The following is a 16443-nucleotide window of genomic DNA, read 5'->3' as shown; positions in this document are numbered from 1 at the left end:
GAGTATATTATCCAAGAGTCATCATAAACCCTGTGTGAGGCATTTATGCAAAAAGAGAGTGAAGGTGTACTTGAAAAAAGCCAAAGAACAAGTTCCAGTAGGTTTGTCAAGGGATCCCAACAAGCTTCTCAGCTTCTCCATTTCTTCACTATTGAACCTGCCTGTTGCTGAATTTTCCTTAGTTTTGGGCTACTCTGCCATGAGTGCTTGAGGCCTTTGTTGCCCTCCACGGTTTCCCCATTCACAACTTGGTGGTTTACCATTCAGCTTCCAACACTTCTCTTTTGTGTGCCTTGGTTTCTTGCAAAAGATGCACCAGAGATTGTCCTTGTTCTCCTTCCACTGATTGTCTTTACCTAAGTTTTTTAGGGAGATCATTCTTTCCTTGCTCTGAATATTCTGCTTTTGCAACTAGGGCTAATTCATCCAAGGTTTGTGGTTCAAGCATAACACTTCTTCAACTTTCCTCGCCTCGAATCAGTGCCACCACCTCATTAAAGCATGGAACCTCCTGCTTGCCAAGAATTTGGATTCTCACTTGATCAAATTATGGGTTAAGCCTAATAAGAAAATCATAGACTCTATCTTGTTCAATGAAATCCTTTAGAACAGGGGCATCCTCAGGATATTTGGTTTTTATCACCCTATAATGATCAAGTTCTTGCCACAAAGCTTTCAATTGATTGACATATTCAATAATTGTTTTACTTCCTTGTTTTGCAGCAATCTGTTAGAATTTAACGCGGAAATTAACACACAAATTCAAGACCATTGAATTCAACACAACTCAAGAAAATTAGAGAATTGATTACATACTGTTTGAAGAACATGCAACCATGTTAAATAAAAAAATCCCCTCAGTTTATAAACCTTAAATTCTTGATATCTTTTTCTCCTTATCAAATTTAATACACATAATTATTTCTTTTAATTAATGGAAGAGAACTCACTCACAAAAGGGGTTATGTATCTTTCTTTTATAGATAGGAGAAGAGGGTCAAGAATAACCATTCAGAAAACTGTTCTGAACGTGTTATTCTAATAACTGTTTTATTCTTATTTACCCACTCCATTAAAGGGTAAATATCTTTACAACAATTATTAACTATTTTGGGCATTCTTTTAATTGGCTAAAAAACTTTTATAAGTGGATAAAAATTAAAACACTAGGTTAGTGGCCCACCCACTTAATTTTAACGTGGAAATAACACAATCGTCTTTACCTTAACCTCATACTTGAGTCGCATCTCTAGCTTTTAAATACGTCCGTTGGATTGTGTCCCAAATATCCTTAGTCGTAGCCAAGAACATACATGTGTTGCTAATCTCAGGAGTCATAGAATTCCACAACCACGCCATAATCATAGAATCTTCTTCATCTCATGCTTCAAAACGGGGATCTTCTGGTTTTGGCCTTGTACCTATAAGATGGCTGATCTTCTCTTTCCCTTTCAGCATAGTGCAAACAAGTTGAGACCATTTAAGGTAATTTTTTCCATCTAGCCTATACGTAGCCTAAATGTTTTGCAATTCCCCGGGTTGTTGAGATCGAACAATCCCCTCAGATTGTGTTGTAGTAGTCGTCTCTGCAACCTTCGACATCTTCCATGAAAAAACCTGATCTCTTGGGAATTAAGGCAGATCGCGAAACAAAAAAAAACCAACAATGATGAAGGTTGGTAAAAGAACACATGAATAAAAAAAAAAATTCAGCTATGAAGGTCAAAATAAATGGCGATGAAGGCTAGAATGATGCCCAGGTCTTAAAAACCTACAACTTTGATACCATTACATGAAATATGGGATGAAAAATAATAAGTTCTGTATATTAGATTGATTATACATACAGTTTGTATAGGATACAAGAAAAGAAATAAGAAACAAAAGACATAATTGGAAACCAACTTATTCCTAAACTAACTTATTCCTAAATCATAAAACTATCTATTTATAGAAATAAGAAACTAATATAATAGGATAATAATTCTCTTTTTCTATTTATAGCTCAACAAAAGTTATTTGACAAATTTTATGAAACACTTTTAAAAATCTAAAAATTCACTTATAGTATTGAAAAATCACTTATAGTGTTTCCCGGATGCTTGATAGGTGATTCTTTTAAAAACATTCTAGAGAAAATACTTCTTTTAAAAACACTGTTAAACGTACTCTAAAGCTAAAAGCACTATCAAATACTGTTTAATTTTTTTTTTTTTGAAGACACTTTTTAGACTAAAAGTACTTCCTAAAATGCCAAACGCAGTCTAATTATCATTATATAAAAAAAATATTTTGACTAAAAATAAAGAATTTTTTTAATATTCAAAAAATCAATTAAATAAAATCCTATTTCTTACTATCATATTGAAGAAAAATCATGACTCTTCCTCAACCTATACTAAAAAATTTATCAAACAACCTTTTTTTAAATCACTTTGGCATTTTACATCAACACATGTGCATCAAATCTACATATTTAAGCATATAAATCCAAATAACAAGCTATTAAAAAGTCATTTGGGATAAAATAAACTTTCTTTGTGAAAAAGTGAGTGGGTTAAGCATATATATTATTTCCAAGTACAATAAATAAGTAGTAAAGGTGAAAAATAAATAACTTTTCCTTCACATGTGATACACTCATGGACCCCTCTAGGAAATGATAGAGAGGGAGGGCATGGGCACAACTTTTACACATAGGGAGACCCCATGTGACCCTTATTTATAAGGGCACATGCATTGAATACCCCAATCTTGACCCTTAAAAAAGGTATATCCCCCCTATAGTCCATGCTCTCATACTTACCCCTTTGTTAAATATTAGGGTACCTTTCAAATTTTTGCTAAGAATTTTTAATTACCACTAAAAATTTATTGTATTGTCACTTACATCACCTATGTATAATAAAATATTTGAATGAATGGAATCTTAGCCCTCAACCACTAAACAATTTTTTTTTTTTTTTAAAATTTTTTTTGGGATAATAGACTTTGTTTTGACTGCATATGGGATGACATACTCTAATGGATTTGTGGGTGTGTTTGGATGCAATTTTTTAGGTTTTGAGTAGCATGAAAACTTTAGTTTGGAAATTGAGAAACTAGCTTAAATGCCACTTGGGATACATGTTGACCTTCTAATTTAGTAGATAAAGATAGAAGTCCACTTGTGGGGTTCCAAATATTATTGAAATAAATAAAAAACAAATTTTCTTACTTGATTTAAGGTAACATTTTTCTTAATATAGGGAATTAAGCAATTTAGAGTATTTTTTTAATTGTTTTCAAAAATAGGAAGATAGATTTGATAACTAAAAATAATTTTTTTTTTTTTTAAAATGGAAAATAAGATATTTTTTGAAAACATATTTTAATTATTTTCAATTATAGGATAAATATAAAAATAATTCAAAATAAGATACTACGTATAAATTTATTTTTGAACAACATTTGAAAACATTTCAAAACTGTTTTCACAAACTATTTTTTGAGAATAGTTTTTGAAGTATTTTCAAACAAGGTTATACTTATTACTATTTGAAAAATTAAGAGGATTTTTTATAAACTTGATATTTAATGGCTTAAAATAAATTTAAATTGAATATTACTAAAATTATTAATTCATTAAATTGGTGCATCAAAATTATTTTTAATTTATAACTTGATTTATCCAAAAAAAATTTAACTGAAGTTACCATATTAAGTTACTTTACTAAACACATTTATTATTTTTAATGACTTAAATTAAATCATTCAGCTGACTTAATAAATACCCTCTAACTTAATAATGTAATAATATGTTATATATGTTTAGTAAAACAACTTAATAATACTTTAGTGTTAAGATTAACTTAAGCCTTGTTTATTTTTATTTTTTGTTATTTTTCATCTTTTTTTTTTTCCATTTGTTGTTGTTGAAAACTAATTGGTGAAATGCAAAATATTCAACATAAAAAAGATGAAATATAGAATAAATGAAATCAAATAGCTAAACTTTTTCAATCCAACCCATTTGCTTTTCTTTTTTCACACTTCCATCACATTTCATTTGCCACAACTTCATTTGCATTTAATTTTCATTTCATTTTCTACCCATTTTGCATTTTCATATTATTATAATTATAATTTGTCACAATTTTTGCATTTTCATATTATCATAATATCTTGCCATCTTAGACTTGTGGTTTTGGGCTTGTATGTAGGGGTGAAGCTTAAAGTTGTATGATTGGGATCAAACTTTTGACCCAAATGTTAGAATTTCATGACCCACATTTTTCATGTGTAACTAAAAAAAATAGAAATAAAAAATATTTATAATTAATTTAAAACTTATGTATTTTAAATTATTTAATTTTTATATAAAAATAAATTTAAAGTAATTTTTTAAAAAAAATTATTCATTTTTTCTTTTCTTCATTTTTTTTTTACTATTTTTCCTTATATTTTCTTCAAAATTTTCAAAAACCAAACATAGAATAAGAATTGTAGAAGTTTAACTCTTAGAAAATATTTCCATAAATTTAAAAATAATATTTTTTTTAAGAATAATTTGTAGGGCTAGGTTTCAAGATGTGGAATTTATTTTCACTAACAATAAAATCAGGTAACAAGACAGATAAATTCTCTCCTCGTGGGCTCATCAAGCCCAACCCAATATGCACTAGGCCTCAAGCCCAGTTCCCTTATGGGCACAGAAAAGGACTGTGTGAGCGTGCTCTCAGGCATCGCTACCTCCTTTCCTCTCCATTTCTTCTCTTTTCCTTTCCTTTTCTTTCATTTTCCCACCAACCAGGCAGGGGATTAACCGCATATTCACGTGATTTCATGAGCTGAGGACAACGATGGCGCTCGATTCCTCAGAGAACTCCAATTGGCTCTTTGATTATGGCTTGATGGAAGATATCACCGTTCCCGGCGGCGAATTTCCGGAACCGACGCCAGGAACCGGATTCTCCTGGCCCTCTCAAGCTCTCAAAAGTTCCTCTAGTGTAAGGTGAGTGATTTACCTCCGTTTTTTTTGTATTAATTTCCTGTTTGGTTGTCGAGAAAACCGAAGGAAAAGGGAAATATTGAATCTTGCATATGTTTCGTGTTGTTCCAGCTTTCAGGTTATGAAACTTAACCTCTGTTACGCTAAAAATTAGGGTAGGCTTAGTTCAGTGGAGGTTCTGGTTTTTCTTATGGGCCCAAATAATGAAAAGTAAAAATATTTCAAAATATTTTATTTCTTTTTCTTGGATTTCTCTTCAACCAAACAGGAATTTTTTATTTTCTGTCGAATATTCATGGGGGCATCTTAGGAGGGGTATAATTCGAGGGTCATTTCTGGCCATTGACTTCTGAGTAAGGATGTGATTTTGGGTGTGTTAGGAAAAAGATAAGGTTAATCCTTGTTTTAATTTTTCATTTCGTTGAATTTTTTAATCTGGTTAGTCACCTATGGTATATTAATCATGCACTGCACCAAGGTGTTATGGGGTTTTACTCACTGTTTTGTACCTGTGATCTTTGTTTTCTGAGACGATTTGGATTGGCTTGACTTGACTTGGGTGAATACAGTTAGTTCTTTAGCCAATGGGCATAAAATTCACATTCTGATTCCTTTTGGTTTTATTATAATGTGATCTTATTCTCCTTTTAACTGATGCTTTGAGATTGGTGTGAATTGGTTGCTTTATCTTTGGGAAGGATTGTATTGAATGAAAGCGGGCCTAGATGTTTAGTGATTTTTCAGGCTCGCTTATCATTTGGATATTATTCGAGAATTCTATGTCAAGCTTGTTATAGTTTATTTAATATGTGTAGGCTGTTGATTGGTTAATATGAATCATCTCAACCTTTAAATTGATCTCTAGTCTCTTCATTGAACAGTCTGGTGTAGTTGGCATCTAAGGAAATGATTAACCATAAAAAAGTAACCATTCCAAATTGATGTGTTCTCTGTTCTTGGTTGGAAGTCACTGTGCAAGAGGCATGCAAAGTAGATTAATTAATCCATTTCAGGGATTGAGGGGTGTGCAACAGACACTTTTTTCTAAAAGGTTGTTGACCTAGGATTTAGGAGGCAGCCTTGATCCTATTGGCTATACTTGTTTTGGAAACTTGTTTCGTGATCCTTTCTAGTGTTTCATGGAGAAACAGTTTGGTGTGGCTGTAGCCTGCCAATTCTGCCATAGTATGAAATATCATTGACGCATTGGAGGTTATAGATTTTCTTTTTATTTGACATAGTGAAATAATTAATGTTCAGTTTGAAGCAATCTTGGTCTTTTAAATATATTTTACTTTGTCAAATTATGTTTTTGACTATTTGAGGATTTGTGAGAAGGAAGCAATTATCTGGTGTTTGTGGTTCTTGAGGCTGTTGTTGGGGTGAAATGAAAATTTTTATTGGATTAGAGACTTACAGATAAACACAGGTGAAAATTGACATCATGTCATCCAGGAGGGAGCTGTAAATTTCAAAAAATGTGCGCTAAGCTGGCCAGTTTCATCCATGATCAATAATCATATGAAAATATTTTCTCACTTTTTAATTTGCATTTTGATGTCTGAACTCTTTGTTTCCAGTTTGGAAGCTGATTGTTCATTTGGGGATTCAGATGGGCTAAAAGAACTTGGACCCCGAAAACGGTAGATATCTTCTCTTCTCTTCTGCTAGAGTTTGGTAAGCAAGAGTAACAGATTTGGCCCCATACTGTTGCTTGGATGCTTGCATTTTTCTGTCTCCCTATCTATCCATCTATCTGTCTATATGTTCCATGATGTGCAGTTGCTTTTACAGGTTGAAGCATGAATCATGTGGTGCAACTGGCACCAAAGCTTGCCGGGAAAAATTGCGGAGGGATAGGCTGAATGAGAGGCATGATATCGTTCTTTCTCTTCTCTCATTCAGTGTTCTCTGTCTTTTAATTCTCACATCAAATTTGGAATAATCTTAAGGTTCTTGGAATTGGGTTCTATCTTGGAGCCTGGAAGGCCACCCAAAACGGACAAGGCTGCTATTCTGAGTGATGCTGTTCGAATGGTGACTCAATTACGAAGTGAAGCACAGAAGCTGAAGGAGTCAAATGGGGATTTGCAAGAGAAGATTAAGGAATTGAAGGTAAGGTTTGGTTTCAGTTGGCTGTACAAAATCAATCTTTCTTTCTCTGTTTGGAGGATGAATGTATTTAGGAAGTGCTGCTTCATCAATACTTTGGTTTCAATTGGCTACAGAAAGGACCTTGTTTTTGTGATCCTATAGGGGGGCACCTCTCTTCCTGCTCCTTTGATTTAATAGATATCAATGGGCATTGGTTAATTGTAGCCGGGGCTATTTGTTTTGATTTTTTTCTAGGTGCAGATTTGTATACATCATGTGTACTTCTTTGCTCCTTTTTTTGATGGGCACTTTTTTTCTTTAACTACTTCTCTTATTGCCTACTAAAAAAAAGAAAAAAGAAAAGCACTTGTTTCATTCCATCTGGTGCCCAGATATTGGTCATTTCTTAAAGGAAATTAGATGAGATGTGTAACGTTAATGAATTTCTATGTTTGTGCAGGCTGAGAAAAATGAGCTTCGGGATGAGAAGCAAAGGTTAAAAGCCGAAAAGGAGAAGCTGGAGCAGCAAGTCAAAGCCATTAGTGCACAGCCAGGCTTTCTGCCTCATCCTTCTGCAATGCCAGCTGCATTTGCTGCCCAAGGCCGAGCACCTGGCAACAAGCTGATGCCTTTCATTGGTTACCCTAGTGTTGCCATGTGGCAATTCATGCCACCTGCTGCAGTTGACACATCACAGGATCATGTTCTCCGTCCCCCAGTGGCTTAAGCTGGAGGACATCAACGGTTGGTCTACATTCTCAGTGCCCAAAGAGTTCCTCGTCTATTTTACTTTGTCATTGTTATCAGAAACCAATGACTCCCTTGGATTTCTGCTGATTGCATGTAAAATACAATAAGCAAATATGATTGTTGTATGTTTTTAAATCAACTGTTGAAGTAAGCCAAGTACATCTTTGGAACAAACACTTGCGTTCATCTTTGAATAGAATGCCTTTTTGGATGACAAGCCCTGGGTTTTGTCCTTATATGTGTATGTGCTCGGATCCTTCCCTCGACAGAATGGATTTGTCAAGGTAAAGAAAATGAAACTGTTTCATTTGCATGTCTAAAATCTATTGGACAACAGAATGGGAAAAATACAGTCTCACATTAATCCAAGTACTTATTCAATATATTTTTTATGGAGGCAGGTTCTTGCTGGTTTTGATTAAATTTTGACCTTGGATAACATTGCATCGGATGCTTTATTGGTAATGATGAATACTATTGTAAATAATCTGTTTCTCAAATGCTCTGGGCAGCATCAAATAGGAAAAGAAACAATCTTAAACAAATATTAATCAAATTCCCACAAGAAATTTCAAATGCTTAGAGGGCCAGAAGAATTGTCATCATTAAACCGAGCCCCATTATGAGACTGCCTTCAAAACTGCCTTTGTGAGCTGATGAAGGGGATGGTCTTGGGGAGCTTGTTGGAGGTTCAGCAGAAGGAACATCAGAGGATGGTGCAGGGCTACTCGTAGGTGTTGTGGATGGTGATGAAGGAGATATTGTTGGAGTAGATTTTGGTGGTGGAGGAGTCTCTAAAGGTGGAGAGGAAGTGGGAGCAGTGACAGGTGAAGCAGGTGATGAAGTTGGAGGAGTGACAGGGGAAGCAGGTGATGAAGTCGGAGGAGATGATGGTGAAGCTGATGGTGGGGAAGATGATGCAAGAGTGTCTAGTTCGATCTTCATTCCTTGGCTACAATGTCCTGCCATTCCACAGATGAAGCATCTCTTCCCTGGAGATGAGAGAGGTATGACTGCAGGGCTGCTGCTGTAAGTTTGAGTAGGATTACTTGTTGAGCAGCTGTCATAGTCTGCTTTTGAAACTTCAAGCACATCATGATTCGGTGTGAACTGAAAAACTGAAAATAAAAGTATGTTGGTTAATCTAGTCCCCATTCTCCATGAATTAATGTTTCACAAATCACAGCCTAAACCATGCAGATTTAGTAAGCATATTTCTATCTATGCCTGTTGATAATGCTATCCAAATATGGTATAGACTTACTCAAGTTATCTCCAACTATAAATGTTTGTGCAGATGCCCATGTTTGCAGGTTACTGCTGGTATCCCATCCACCATTTGGACCTCCAACCGTGTAATTTGCTGCCATGCCCAGTTGGATGAGCAAGGCTGTAACAGCCAAGCTCATTTGTGCTCTCAGCATGGTCACCCTGGCAATGAAGTGGGAATGAGGAGAAGAGATGTAGACAAGAAAGACTGAATTAGTTTCAGTTTGCAGAAGGGCTTCTATTTATAGAGATAGAAGAGACCAAGGACTGAGTCCTTTCAACACCAAGGCTAATGCTTGTTTATGGCTCACTCATTTGCATCGGTTTAACTGTTCCTGAAATAAGCTAAGGACAGGTTGTTCTCAGTATTGTTGGTAGTTGATGCAGATTAGTTGATGCCATGATCAGTGACTTGGCTCAGGTACGCGCCATTTGACTTGGTATTCCTAAAACCTAATATTCGATGACATGCTGAACTCCATACATAACCAGTAACTCCCGGAATGGTTGTGGGCATTGCATTCATATATGAGCTTTATGATCAAATATTATATGAGGTGGTTTATGGAGTAGCTTTCATGTTAAAATATTGTATGAAGAAAGGTCAAAAATATTCCATGGAGTGGTTTATATTGTTGGATGACTTTGTCTTTGTAGGTGAACCTAATCCAAGTATTCAACCCACCAAACAAATGTTTGGAAGCTGTCATGAAAATGGGTGCAGGTTCAGAGCTCCATTTTCTAAAGATCTTCGATTTTTTTAATAGTTAATGCTCCACATTCGGCGGGGAGAGGAGAAATAATTTAAACATTTAGGTGTAATGGTTGAAAAAGTACAGCATAATAAGGTAAGATCAACCCACTTGCCTGGTTGAGTCAGTCTCCAAATGGGGCTTCAGAATAATACATTTATGGTGCAAGTGATTTTAATATATTCTCTCTGACTTAAGCAAATTGATTGTAGTCACTGTACTATTATTGTTGTGTGGTTTTTTTTTATCAAGAAAATGCTTAAGAAAGTAATCTTGATCTTCATTAAAACTCTATGATTTCTTTCTCAGCCATGGTTTTGAGATGTGTCTTGATTTTGGCAATAGAAAACTGTGATCAAAATTATAAATGAGACCATTCATGTTCTTATTGAAAACTCTTCCTTTTGCAGATTATCATACTAACCATGGAATAATGACAAATTTAGCCAAAAAAAAAAATCACCTAGATTTTATATCCTAAATTCTTTCCTGTAACAGTGTCTGCATAAAGCATCACCAAATGGGATTATAAATCCTAATGCCGTCCTGCATGATAATAGCTATGCTTCTCAGAGCGCTTAATCCTTTCATTAAATGAATCTTAGCTTTCCATTTAGGCGATGATTTGCAATGTGGTCTATTATTAATATGTCTATTAGGATTGGAAGATGACCAGGTGTTCTTAACCCCAAAAAGGAAAAAAAAATCAGCTGAAGTAAACTAAGGTTTAATTTAGTGCACTTATAAATTTTGTTTTACATTTTTCAAAAGATCTGTATGATAATATGAGGAGCTCCTGAGGTATGGCTCCGTGATAGCATCCTCTAGCAAGGAACTAAAGGTTCCAAGTTCAAGTTTCCTTAGTAGTTAAGTAGTGTTGGGGGGTTTGCATCACTGGTATTCCCAGCTCATTCACTAGAGTTTTTGAGTCCCATATTGTTTGATCTAAAGAATTATTGTGACACAGAAAAAAATTGGTGAGAGGCTTCTTCCCCAGTTGCTAATATTTGGTGATTATGTTATTGTGATGATTCAATGATGTAAAGATGAAAAGAGACCGGAGAAAACCTAGGTTTACTCTGAGCTGAGAGTCAAATGCCTGTCTTTTAAGTTTCCTACAATTCGGACTTGTGGTGCAACGTTCTCACATAGTTCACATGAATGATTTGAGGTCAGATTTTTTTGGTATCCCAATCAACATCAAATTCCTTGTTTAACTAATTCAACTCAAAAGGGGAATTCTGTAGTTGAAATCCATTTCCAGACTCCAAATTCAGGTGGGAACAATTGACACTCTGAGAGCCAAACTCATATAAAAGGAAGGGGAAGAACCAGAAGGGGATGTAACAAGACATTGATGCCTAGGTAAACAAGGTTATAATGATGCTCTAAGCATTGACAAAAGGGTAAAGCTCATATCTTATATTACAACTGCTACCAACAACTCTTCCCCCTTGTATTTCATTTCCATCGCTCACTTACTACACCATTGAGGCACGTCTTACAATCAAGGCTTGAAAGATCCCTACTGCATTGAGCCAAGCCATAGAGTTTCATCGACTCTTCAAGCTCTAGCCCTCCAGGAGCAAAAAGCACTGGCTAACATATGCTTTATTAGACAAGCTGCTTAACAACTCCTTTGTTTTTGTGTTAAATGAGTGGGATCATCAACAGACAGTGTGTTATACTTGTAGAACTTATTTTTTGTTGTCAATTTCACCAAAGAATTGCACATCTGAGTACTTAAAGAGCCGGTTATTGTACCAAATGACTGCTCCTTTGTTGTAGAGACAGCGGTTGTGCAACTCTTTGCTTGCCTCAATGACAAGTTTTACAGTATGTACTTGAGACATCACCATGGCACAAGGAAAGACCGTTTACACGGTCCTGGCCTTGTCCAGTTGAGGCAAGTCCAAATCCAGTTGGGAGAACTTTGGGAGATGGGAGGCTTGCTAGCTCATTCAAGTTACTACTGAAAAGGTCATTGGCAGTGAAGTTTTTCTGGGCTAAAATAGAAATGGAAAAGTGGGTCAGCATCAATTATGGCGTGGAGAACAAGAGAGAGAAGTGGAAGACAGAGGGATTGATTTTGAGAAGTACCTGTTGGATGGAAATGGGAGACGATCAGCTTGTGACTTGTGAGTGTGTTTCTCTATAAGTAACTCACCAATCTTTAAATAGAGAAATTTTCTTGAACATTGCCCAAGCATATATGCTGAAATTGCTCGCTTTTTTGCAGTGGCATATTCATCCAACTCCTCACCAGTTACAAGTCAAAACTAAACAAAACTCAACTTCTCTAGAACATCACTGTATTCGCATGGAAATCTACCAGTATTGAGTAAATTTAAGTTCCAGGCATCATGGTGCAGGTATATTCAGCTATAATACTTTAGTTACTGAAGCTCACATACACAATGGGTACATTCACTCAAGAATATGAGGACGGATCCCCATTCTAGATGGCCTTGACCGATTGTTTAAAGCTTCAGCTTCCTACTTATTGCACTTGAATTTGTTCCCGGTACTCTGTTGGACAATGATCACCTCCATATATCTGTGAATTTATGTAACTAAAAATGATTATTTTTTAGGAGAGCTGGTAAACGGTATCTTCAATATTTATCTATAACATTCCACAACTCAAGCCCCAACATGGGTTTCAGGTCCTTGAGGCGAAGAAGCTGCTAATTCACAATACAATAGAAAAGGACGCCATTTCTAGGCACCATAAGTGACTATATATAACATTGCACACACCCACAACTCAGGCCTCAACATGGGTTTCATTTCTAGAAACTCCCCTGCTTCCTACTCTAAATCTAGCCATCATCTTAGTGAGATGGGTGCGGAAGCCAACTGGGTCTGCTGTGAGAACTACGGCCATTGTCATTGGCACCACCAGTGAAACAATAAAAGCAGCAGGTGCAAGGTAAAGAAATCCACAGGCATAGGTTGCAGCCATGCTACACACTGCGAGGCGCAGCAGCTTTTTGAGAGGAAACCTGTTAATGAGCAGAATGATAACCGCAACCGATGTGAAGAATCCAACAGAATTAAGAATTGTAAATGGAATGAATAATGCCAGACTTTTTATCATAAGAGCTGGTCCTTGGAATGGTGTTATGTTCCAACCTTGAGCATCAAAGCCACCTGGAGGCTGTAAGATAGCTTGGTAGGTGACGGTTGCTATGAGCACAACCACCACCATCAATGCATTTTTAGTTCCTTCTGAGGACTGTTCTAATTCTTTGACAGACATCTTCCAGAGTTGAGAAGGATTCAGAAATGAAGTCTCCATCACAAACACATTCTGCTGGTTCTGAATCTGAGGCGGCTCAGTGATGGAGCTGTTCTGGTGAACTTGAGGAGTGGCAGCAGAGGAAGACTTGATCAGTTCAGATGCTCTCAAGGCTCCTGAGCGAAGAAGCAAGTCCCTGAGGATGTAATCGCCCGGTTCATTTACAATTTGTTGGACAACATCTAGCAAATCCAGAACAGTGAAGCCACTCTTGTTGGTGAGGTTCACGTCCACTGCAGCAGCAGCCATATCACCATCACCAAGAAGCAATTTCATGGTCTGTTACATGTGGGCAAAATTTATCTAACTCCTCTGAAAAGGTGTAGATTGTTCTAATTCTGAATTAGGGAATAAACCATCAATTCATGCTTATTAGAGAAGACATACTGAAATTCCAAAATGGAAGAAAATACTAAAATGGAATTGGACTTACTATCCCCTGATAAACCCTTGTCTAAATGTGTCCCATAAATTAATAAATGATTGATTTGAAGTTAATTCATTTTGATTTCAACAACTGGATTTCCTAAAAAGACTCTTGGATTATATAGAATTCATTCATAATATTGTGTTCATATGGGGAGAAGGTGTATGTCAGTTCTTACCAGACCCTGCTTCCTAGCAGTTGCTAGGTGTAAAACAGTGTTGCCATCCTCATCCTTGGCATTCAAGAGATCCTGTATGTTGGAATGCTTGAATGATTCCACCAAGGCTTTCAAGGCCTTCAGCTGATTATTCTTCACTGCAAGGTGAACTGCAGTCTCCCCTCCAACTGTTACATCTTCAATACTTGCTGGGCAAATCCTAAGCAATTCCCTAATAACTTCAGTCCTCCCAGTTATGGCAGCAAGATGAAGAGGAGTTCTGCTGTCACTACATCTAAGATGGCCAAGTTCATGTTTCACCATCAATAGCTCCCTCACAATGTCCACAAACCCGTTAGCAGAAGCCAAGTGTATTGCAGCGAACCCGTCTTTGTTGAGACTTGAGGAAATTTCTGGTTTCAGCCTCAGAACCTCCTTTGCAAAACCAGCCTGCCCAGCCATAGATGCAACATGTAGGACGGTCTCAGAGTATGGGGCTAGCAAACATCTTTCAAGCATAAACCGGTCTTCCTCAAGAAATTTCTGCAGTTCATCAGTGTCTCCCCTACAGGCTGCCTCAAACAATCTTGGATCCATTGTTCTATGAAATTAAGTAAATGCACACAAAAAAAAAAAAAAAAAAACCAATATTTCAATCTTATTATAGATATTGTATAAAGACTTCAGACATAACATAAATGGGGTCAACTGCATCCAAAATCCAGTTTCCATGGAGGCAATTTCCTTGTAATGTTTATGAAACAACTTTTGTCCCATCATGGAGTGTGATATTTGCGCCATGTGGTGCTACTGCATTAACTCAACTTCTTGTCCTCTATTGCATGACTTTGGCCAGGTCTTCTTTGTCAGTTTGCAGGGAAATTGACTTCAAATTGTTGTTTACTTGACTAGAAATAAATAGAGAAAATTAAAATAAGAGGAAAACAACACCTCTTTTTCCTAGAATCCACCTTTGGCCTTTTAGTTAGCCTAGCATTTAGGACTGAAAACCTTTGGATCTTGTACTCCATGGAAGAAGACAGATTTCAAAACTGGAACTTATTGATCTGTTGTGCCCAATGTTATTACTATTATAGAGTTTTGCTAATGATGTTGGTGGGAAACAAGTGGGTTGAAAGAGATCGAATACATTCCAGGGTGATAATAGTAAAATATTGATCAAATTTTTGGTTTTGATAAATTTATATCACAAACTTGAATATGAATAAAATTTCCTTCATTCTCTAGCTATCAAGTCAAATATGTCCCCTTTCCAATGTTCAGTCCTCTAAATATAAATATATAGTTGCTTGTTTGACCAAAATTAACTTAAATAATGCCTGTGAATACCTAATATGAATATCTAATCCTAATATTAATTTACAAGAGAATTTTCTATAGAATTTGAGGAGTTCATTTTGGACCTAAAGTCAAGTCATTTGGATTTTATAATGGGATTTACATGAACCCTAAAAAGATACAAAGAAAAAGAAAGAGAATTTAACAAAGAAAAATGAAGAATATAGGATCATTATAGGCAACAGGCCAATGTTTCATTCCACAACATGATACTGCATTTCCCCAAATATATATAGGATGGGTGATGCCAAAACAAACCTAGAGAAATTAATCTGTAAGTTCTAAGAATTAACGAGGAAGGGGTAAATCTCATATCTTATGTTGCAACTCCCCCCAACAACCCTCCCTCCTTCTTTCCCATCACAACAGCTTGGAAGTTCACTTATGGCATCATCAAGACATTTCTTACAATCACTGCTGGAAAGATCCCTGGTGCATTGAGTCAATCCATATAGTTTTTTGGATTCTTCAAGCTCTAATTCTCCAACTGCATACATTTTCTGGTTGACAAAACCTTGCTGGGCAAGGTGGCTTAGCAGCTCCTTTGTCTTTTGATTAAATGATGTTGGATAGCTTACATTATTCAAGTTCCACATGTAGAACCTGTTCTGATAATCAACTTGACCAAAGAAATTCATGTTTGAGTATTTCAAAAGGCAGTGATCATACCATACGATGGCTGCTTTGTTGTCTGGGCAGAGTTTGCGGATTTCGGTGCTTGCCTCAGTAATACAGTCTTTGCAGTCTGTGTTTGAAACATCACCTCGACAGAGAGCAAGCCCATTCACTTGGTCATGGTTCTGACCAACTGAACCTTTCCCAGAACCTGTGGGAGGAGCTGCCAAGTAGAGATAGCCCATGAGCTTGTTCAAGTTGGTCTCATATGGGCCATTATCTATGAACTTCTCAGAGCTTGAACAGAAATGGAAGAGAGGGTCAACCCCAACGACAGTTTGGAGAAGGAGCACAAAGGATAGAAGGTAGAGAAATGAAGCAAATCTTGAGAAAGACATCTTGGACAATGCAGGTGATGGCTTCATGGTAAGGGAAATGCAGCATTTATATGGTGAGAATCTCAGCATTGGCTTAGGGGAGAAGTTTTTCAATGCCTGACTTCTTCCCTTAATTTGGAGTGTGATTATGATCAAAGTGATTTGAAGTTTTCAACTATGGAGACCAAGTTTTCTTGAGAAAATGCAATGGATAAGTTGGAGGCGCCAACAGTTCATGATGATCAAGTCCCATATGGGAAAGTGGAAAGGAACATGGAAGGTGAACCTACTAACATGATAGGATAGAATATTATACCATGATATAGTGTTTGACTTGTCTGATATGCTTAAC

At 36.3% G+C, this 16443-nt stretch overlaps 4 protein-coding genes across 5 annotated transcripts; 1 reads left to right on the top strand and 3 right to left on the bottom strand.

Annotated features, from left to right (window-relative positions):
* Positions 1-4689: 4689 nt before the first annotated feature.
* On the top strand, positions 4690-8051 carry LOC100251621 (transcription factor ILR3). The gene is made up of 5 exons (XM_002274793.5): positions 4690-4993; positions 6571-6633; positions 6785-6862; positions 6943-7105; positions 7545-8051. The coding sequence occupies exons 1-5, from the start codon at positions 4842-4844 to the stop codon at positions 7809-7811; spliced, it is 723 nt and encodes a 240-aa protein (XP_002274829.2). The 5' UTR covers positions 4690-4841; the 3' UTR covers positions 7812-8051.
* Positions 8052-8265: 214 nt separating this feature from the next.
* On the bottom strand, positions 8266-9598 carry LOC100256744 (uclacyanin 1). Its single transcript, XM_002274765.4, has 2 exons — positions 9099-9598; positions 8266-8952 (listed from the first exon to the last, which is right to left on the bottom strand). The coding sequence occupies exons 1-2, from the start codon at positions 9256-9258 to the stop codon at positions 8414-8416; spliced, it is 699 nt and encodes a 232-aa protein (XP_002274801.1). The 5' UTR covers positions 9259-9598; the 3' UTR covers positions 8266-8413.
* Positions 9599-12420: 2822 nt separating this feature from the next.
* Positions 12421-14408, bottom strand: LOC100261836 (ankyrin repeat-containing protein BDA1). 2 transcript variants are annotated; one of them, XM_010659028.3, is made up of 3 exons: positions 13762-14408; positions 12991-13435; positions 12646-12860 (listed from the first exon to the last, which is right to left on the bottom strand). In XM_010659028.3, exons 1-3 carry the CDS (start codon positions 14335-14337, stop codon positions 12745-12747), a joined length of 1137 nt encoding a protein of 378 aa, XP_010657330.1. In that variant the 5' UTR covers positions 14338-14408; the 3' UTR covers positions 12646-12744. The 2 variants fall into 2 exon arrangements, with proteins under 2 accessions (XP_002274771.1, XP_010657330.1); XM_002274735.4 differs by having other exon boundaries at positions 12421-13435; positions 13762-14404.
* An 875-nt stretch (positions 14409-15283) lies between these two features.
* LOC100267027 (cysteine-rich repeat secretory protein 38) lies at positions 15284-16149 on the bottom strand. The gene has a single exon (XM_002274709.4). It carries the CDS (start codon positions 16137-16139, stop codon positions 15381-15383), a length of 759 nt encoding a protein of 252 aa, XP_002274745.3. The 5' UTR covers positions 16140-16149; the 3' UTR covers positions 15284-15380.
* Positions 16150-16443: the final 294 nt, after the last annotated feature.

Source organism: Vitis vinifera, chromosome 12 (assembly GCF_030704535.1).
Source record: "Vitis vinifera cultivar Pinot Noir 40024 chromosome 12, ASM3070453v1".
Classification (NCBI taxonomy): Eukaryota; Viridiplantae; Streptophyta; class Magnoliopsida; order Vitales; family Vitaceae; genus Vitis; species Vitis vinifera.
The sequence above is the reverse complement of the archived record's forward strand: the minus strand, read 5'-3'. Positions and strand labels throughout refer to the sequence as shown.

Bases quoted from the DNA above. Each gene is read 5' to 3' on its own strand.
- LOC100251621 (XM_002274793.5), top strand. From the start codon at position 4,842: ATGGCGCTCGATTCCTCAGAGAACTCCAATTGGCTCTTTGATTATGGC. The intron at 6,634-6,784 runs GTAGATATCTTC...TTGCTTTTACAG, and splicing joins GAACTTGGACCCCGAAAACG to GTTGAAGCATGAATCATGTG. The intron at 7,106-7,544 runs GTAAGGTTTGGT...ATGTTTGTGCAG, and splicing joins AGAAGATTAAGGAATTGAAG to GCTGAGAAAAATGAGCTTCG.
- LOC100256744 (XM_002274765.4), bottom strand. From the start codon at position 9,258: ATGCTGAGAGCACAAATGAGCTTGGCTGTTACAGCCTTGCTCATCCAA. The intron at 8,953-9,098 runs GTAAGTCTATAC...TTTTATTTTCAG, and splicing joins TATAGTTGGAGATAACTTGA to TTTTTCAGTTCACACCGAAT.
- LOC100261836 (XM_002274735.4), bottom strand. From the start codon at position 14,337: ATGGATCCAAGATTGTTTGAGGCAGCCTGTAGGGGAGACACTGATGAA. The intron at 13,436-13,761 runs GTAAGAACTGAC...CACATGTAACAG, and splicing joins CTGCTAGGAAGCAGGGTCTG to ACCATGAAATTGCTTCTTGG.
- LOC100267027 (XM_002274709.4), bottom strand. From the start codon at position 16,139: ATGAAGCCATCACCTGCATTGTCCAAGATGTCTTTCTCAAGATTTGCT.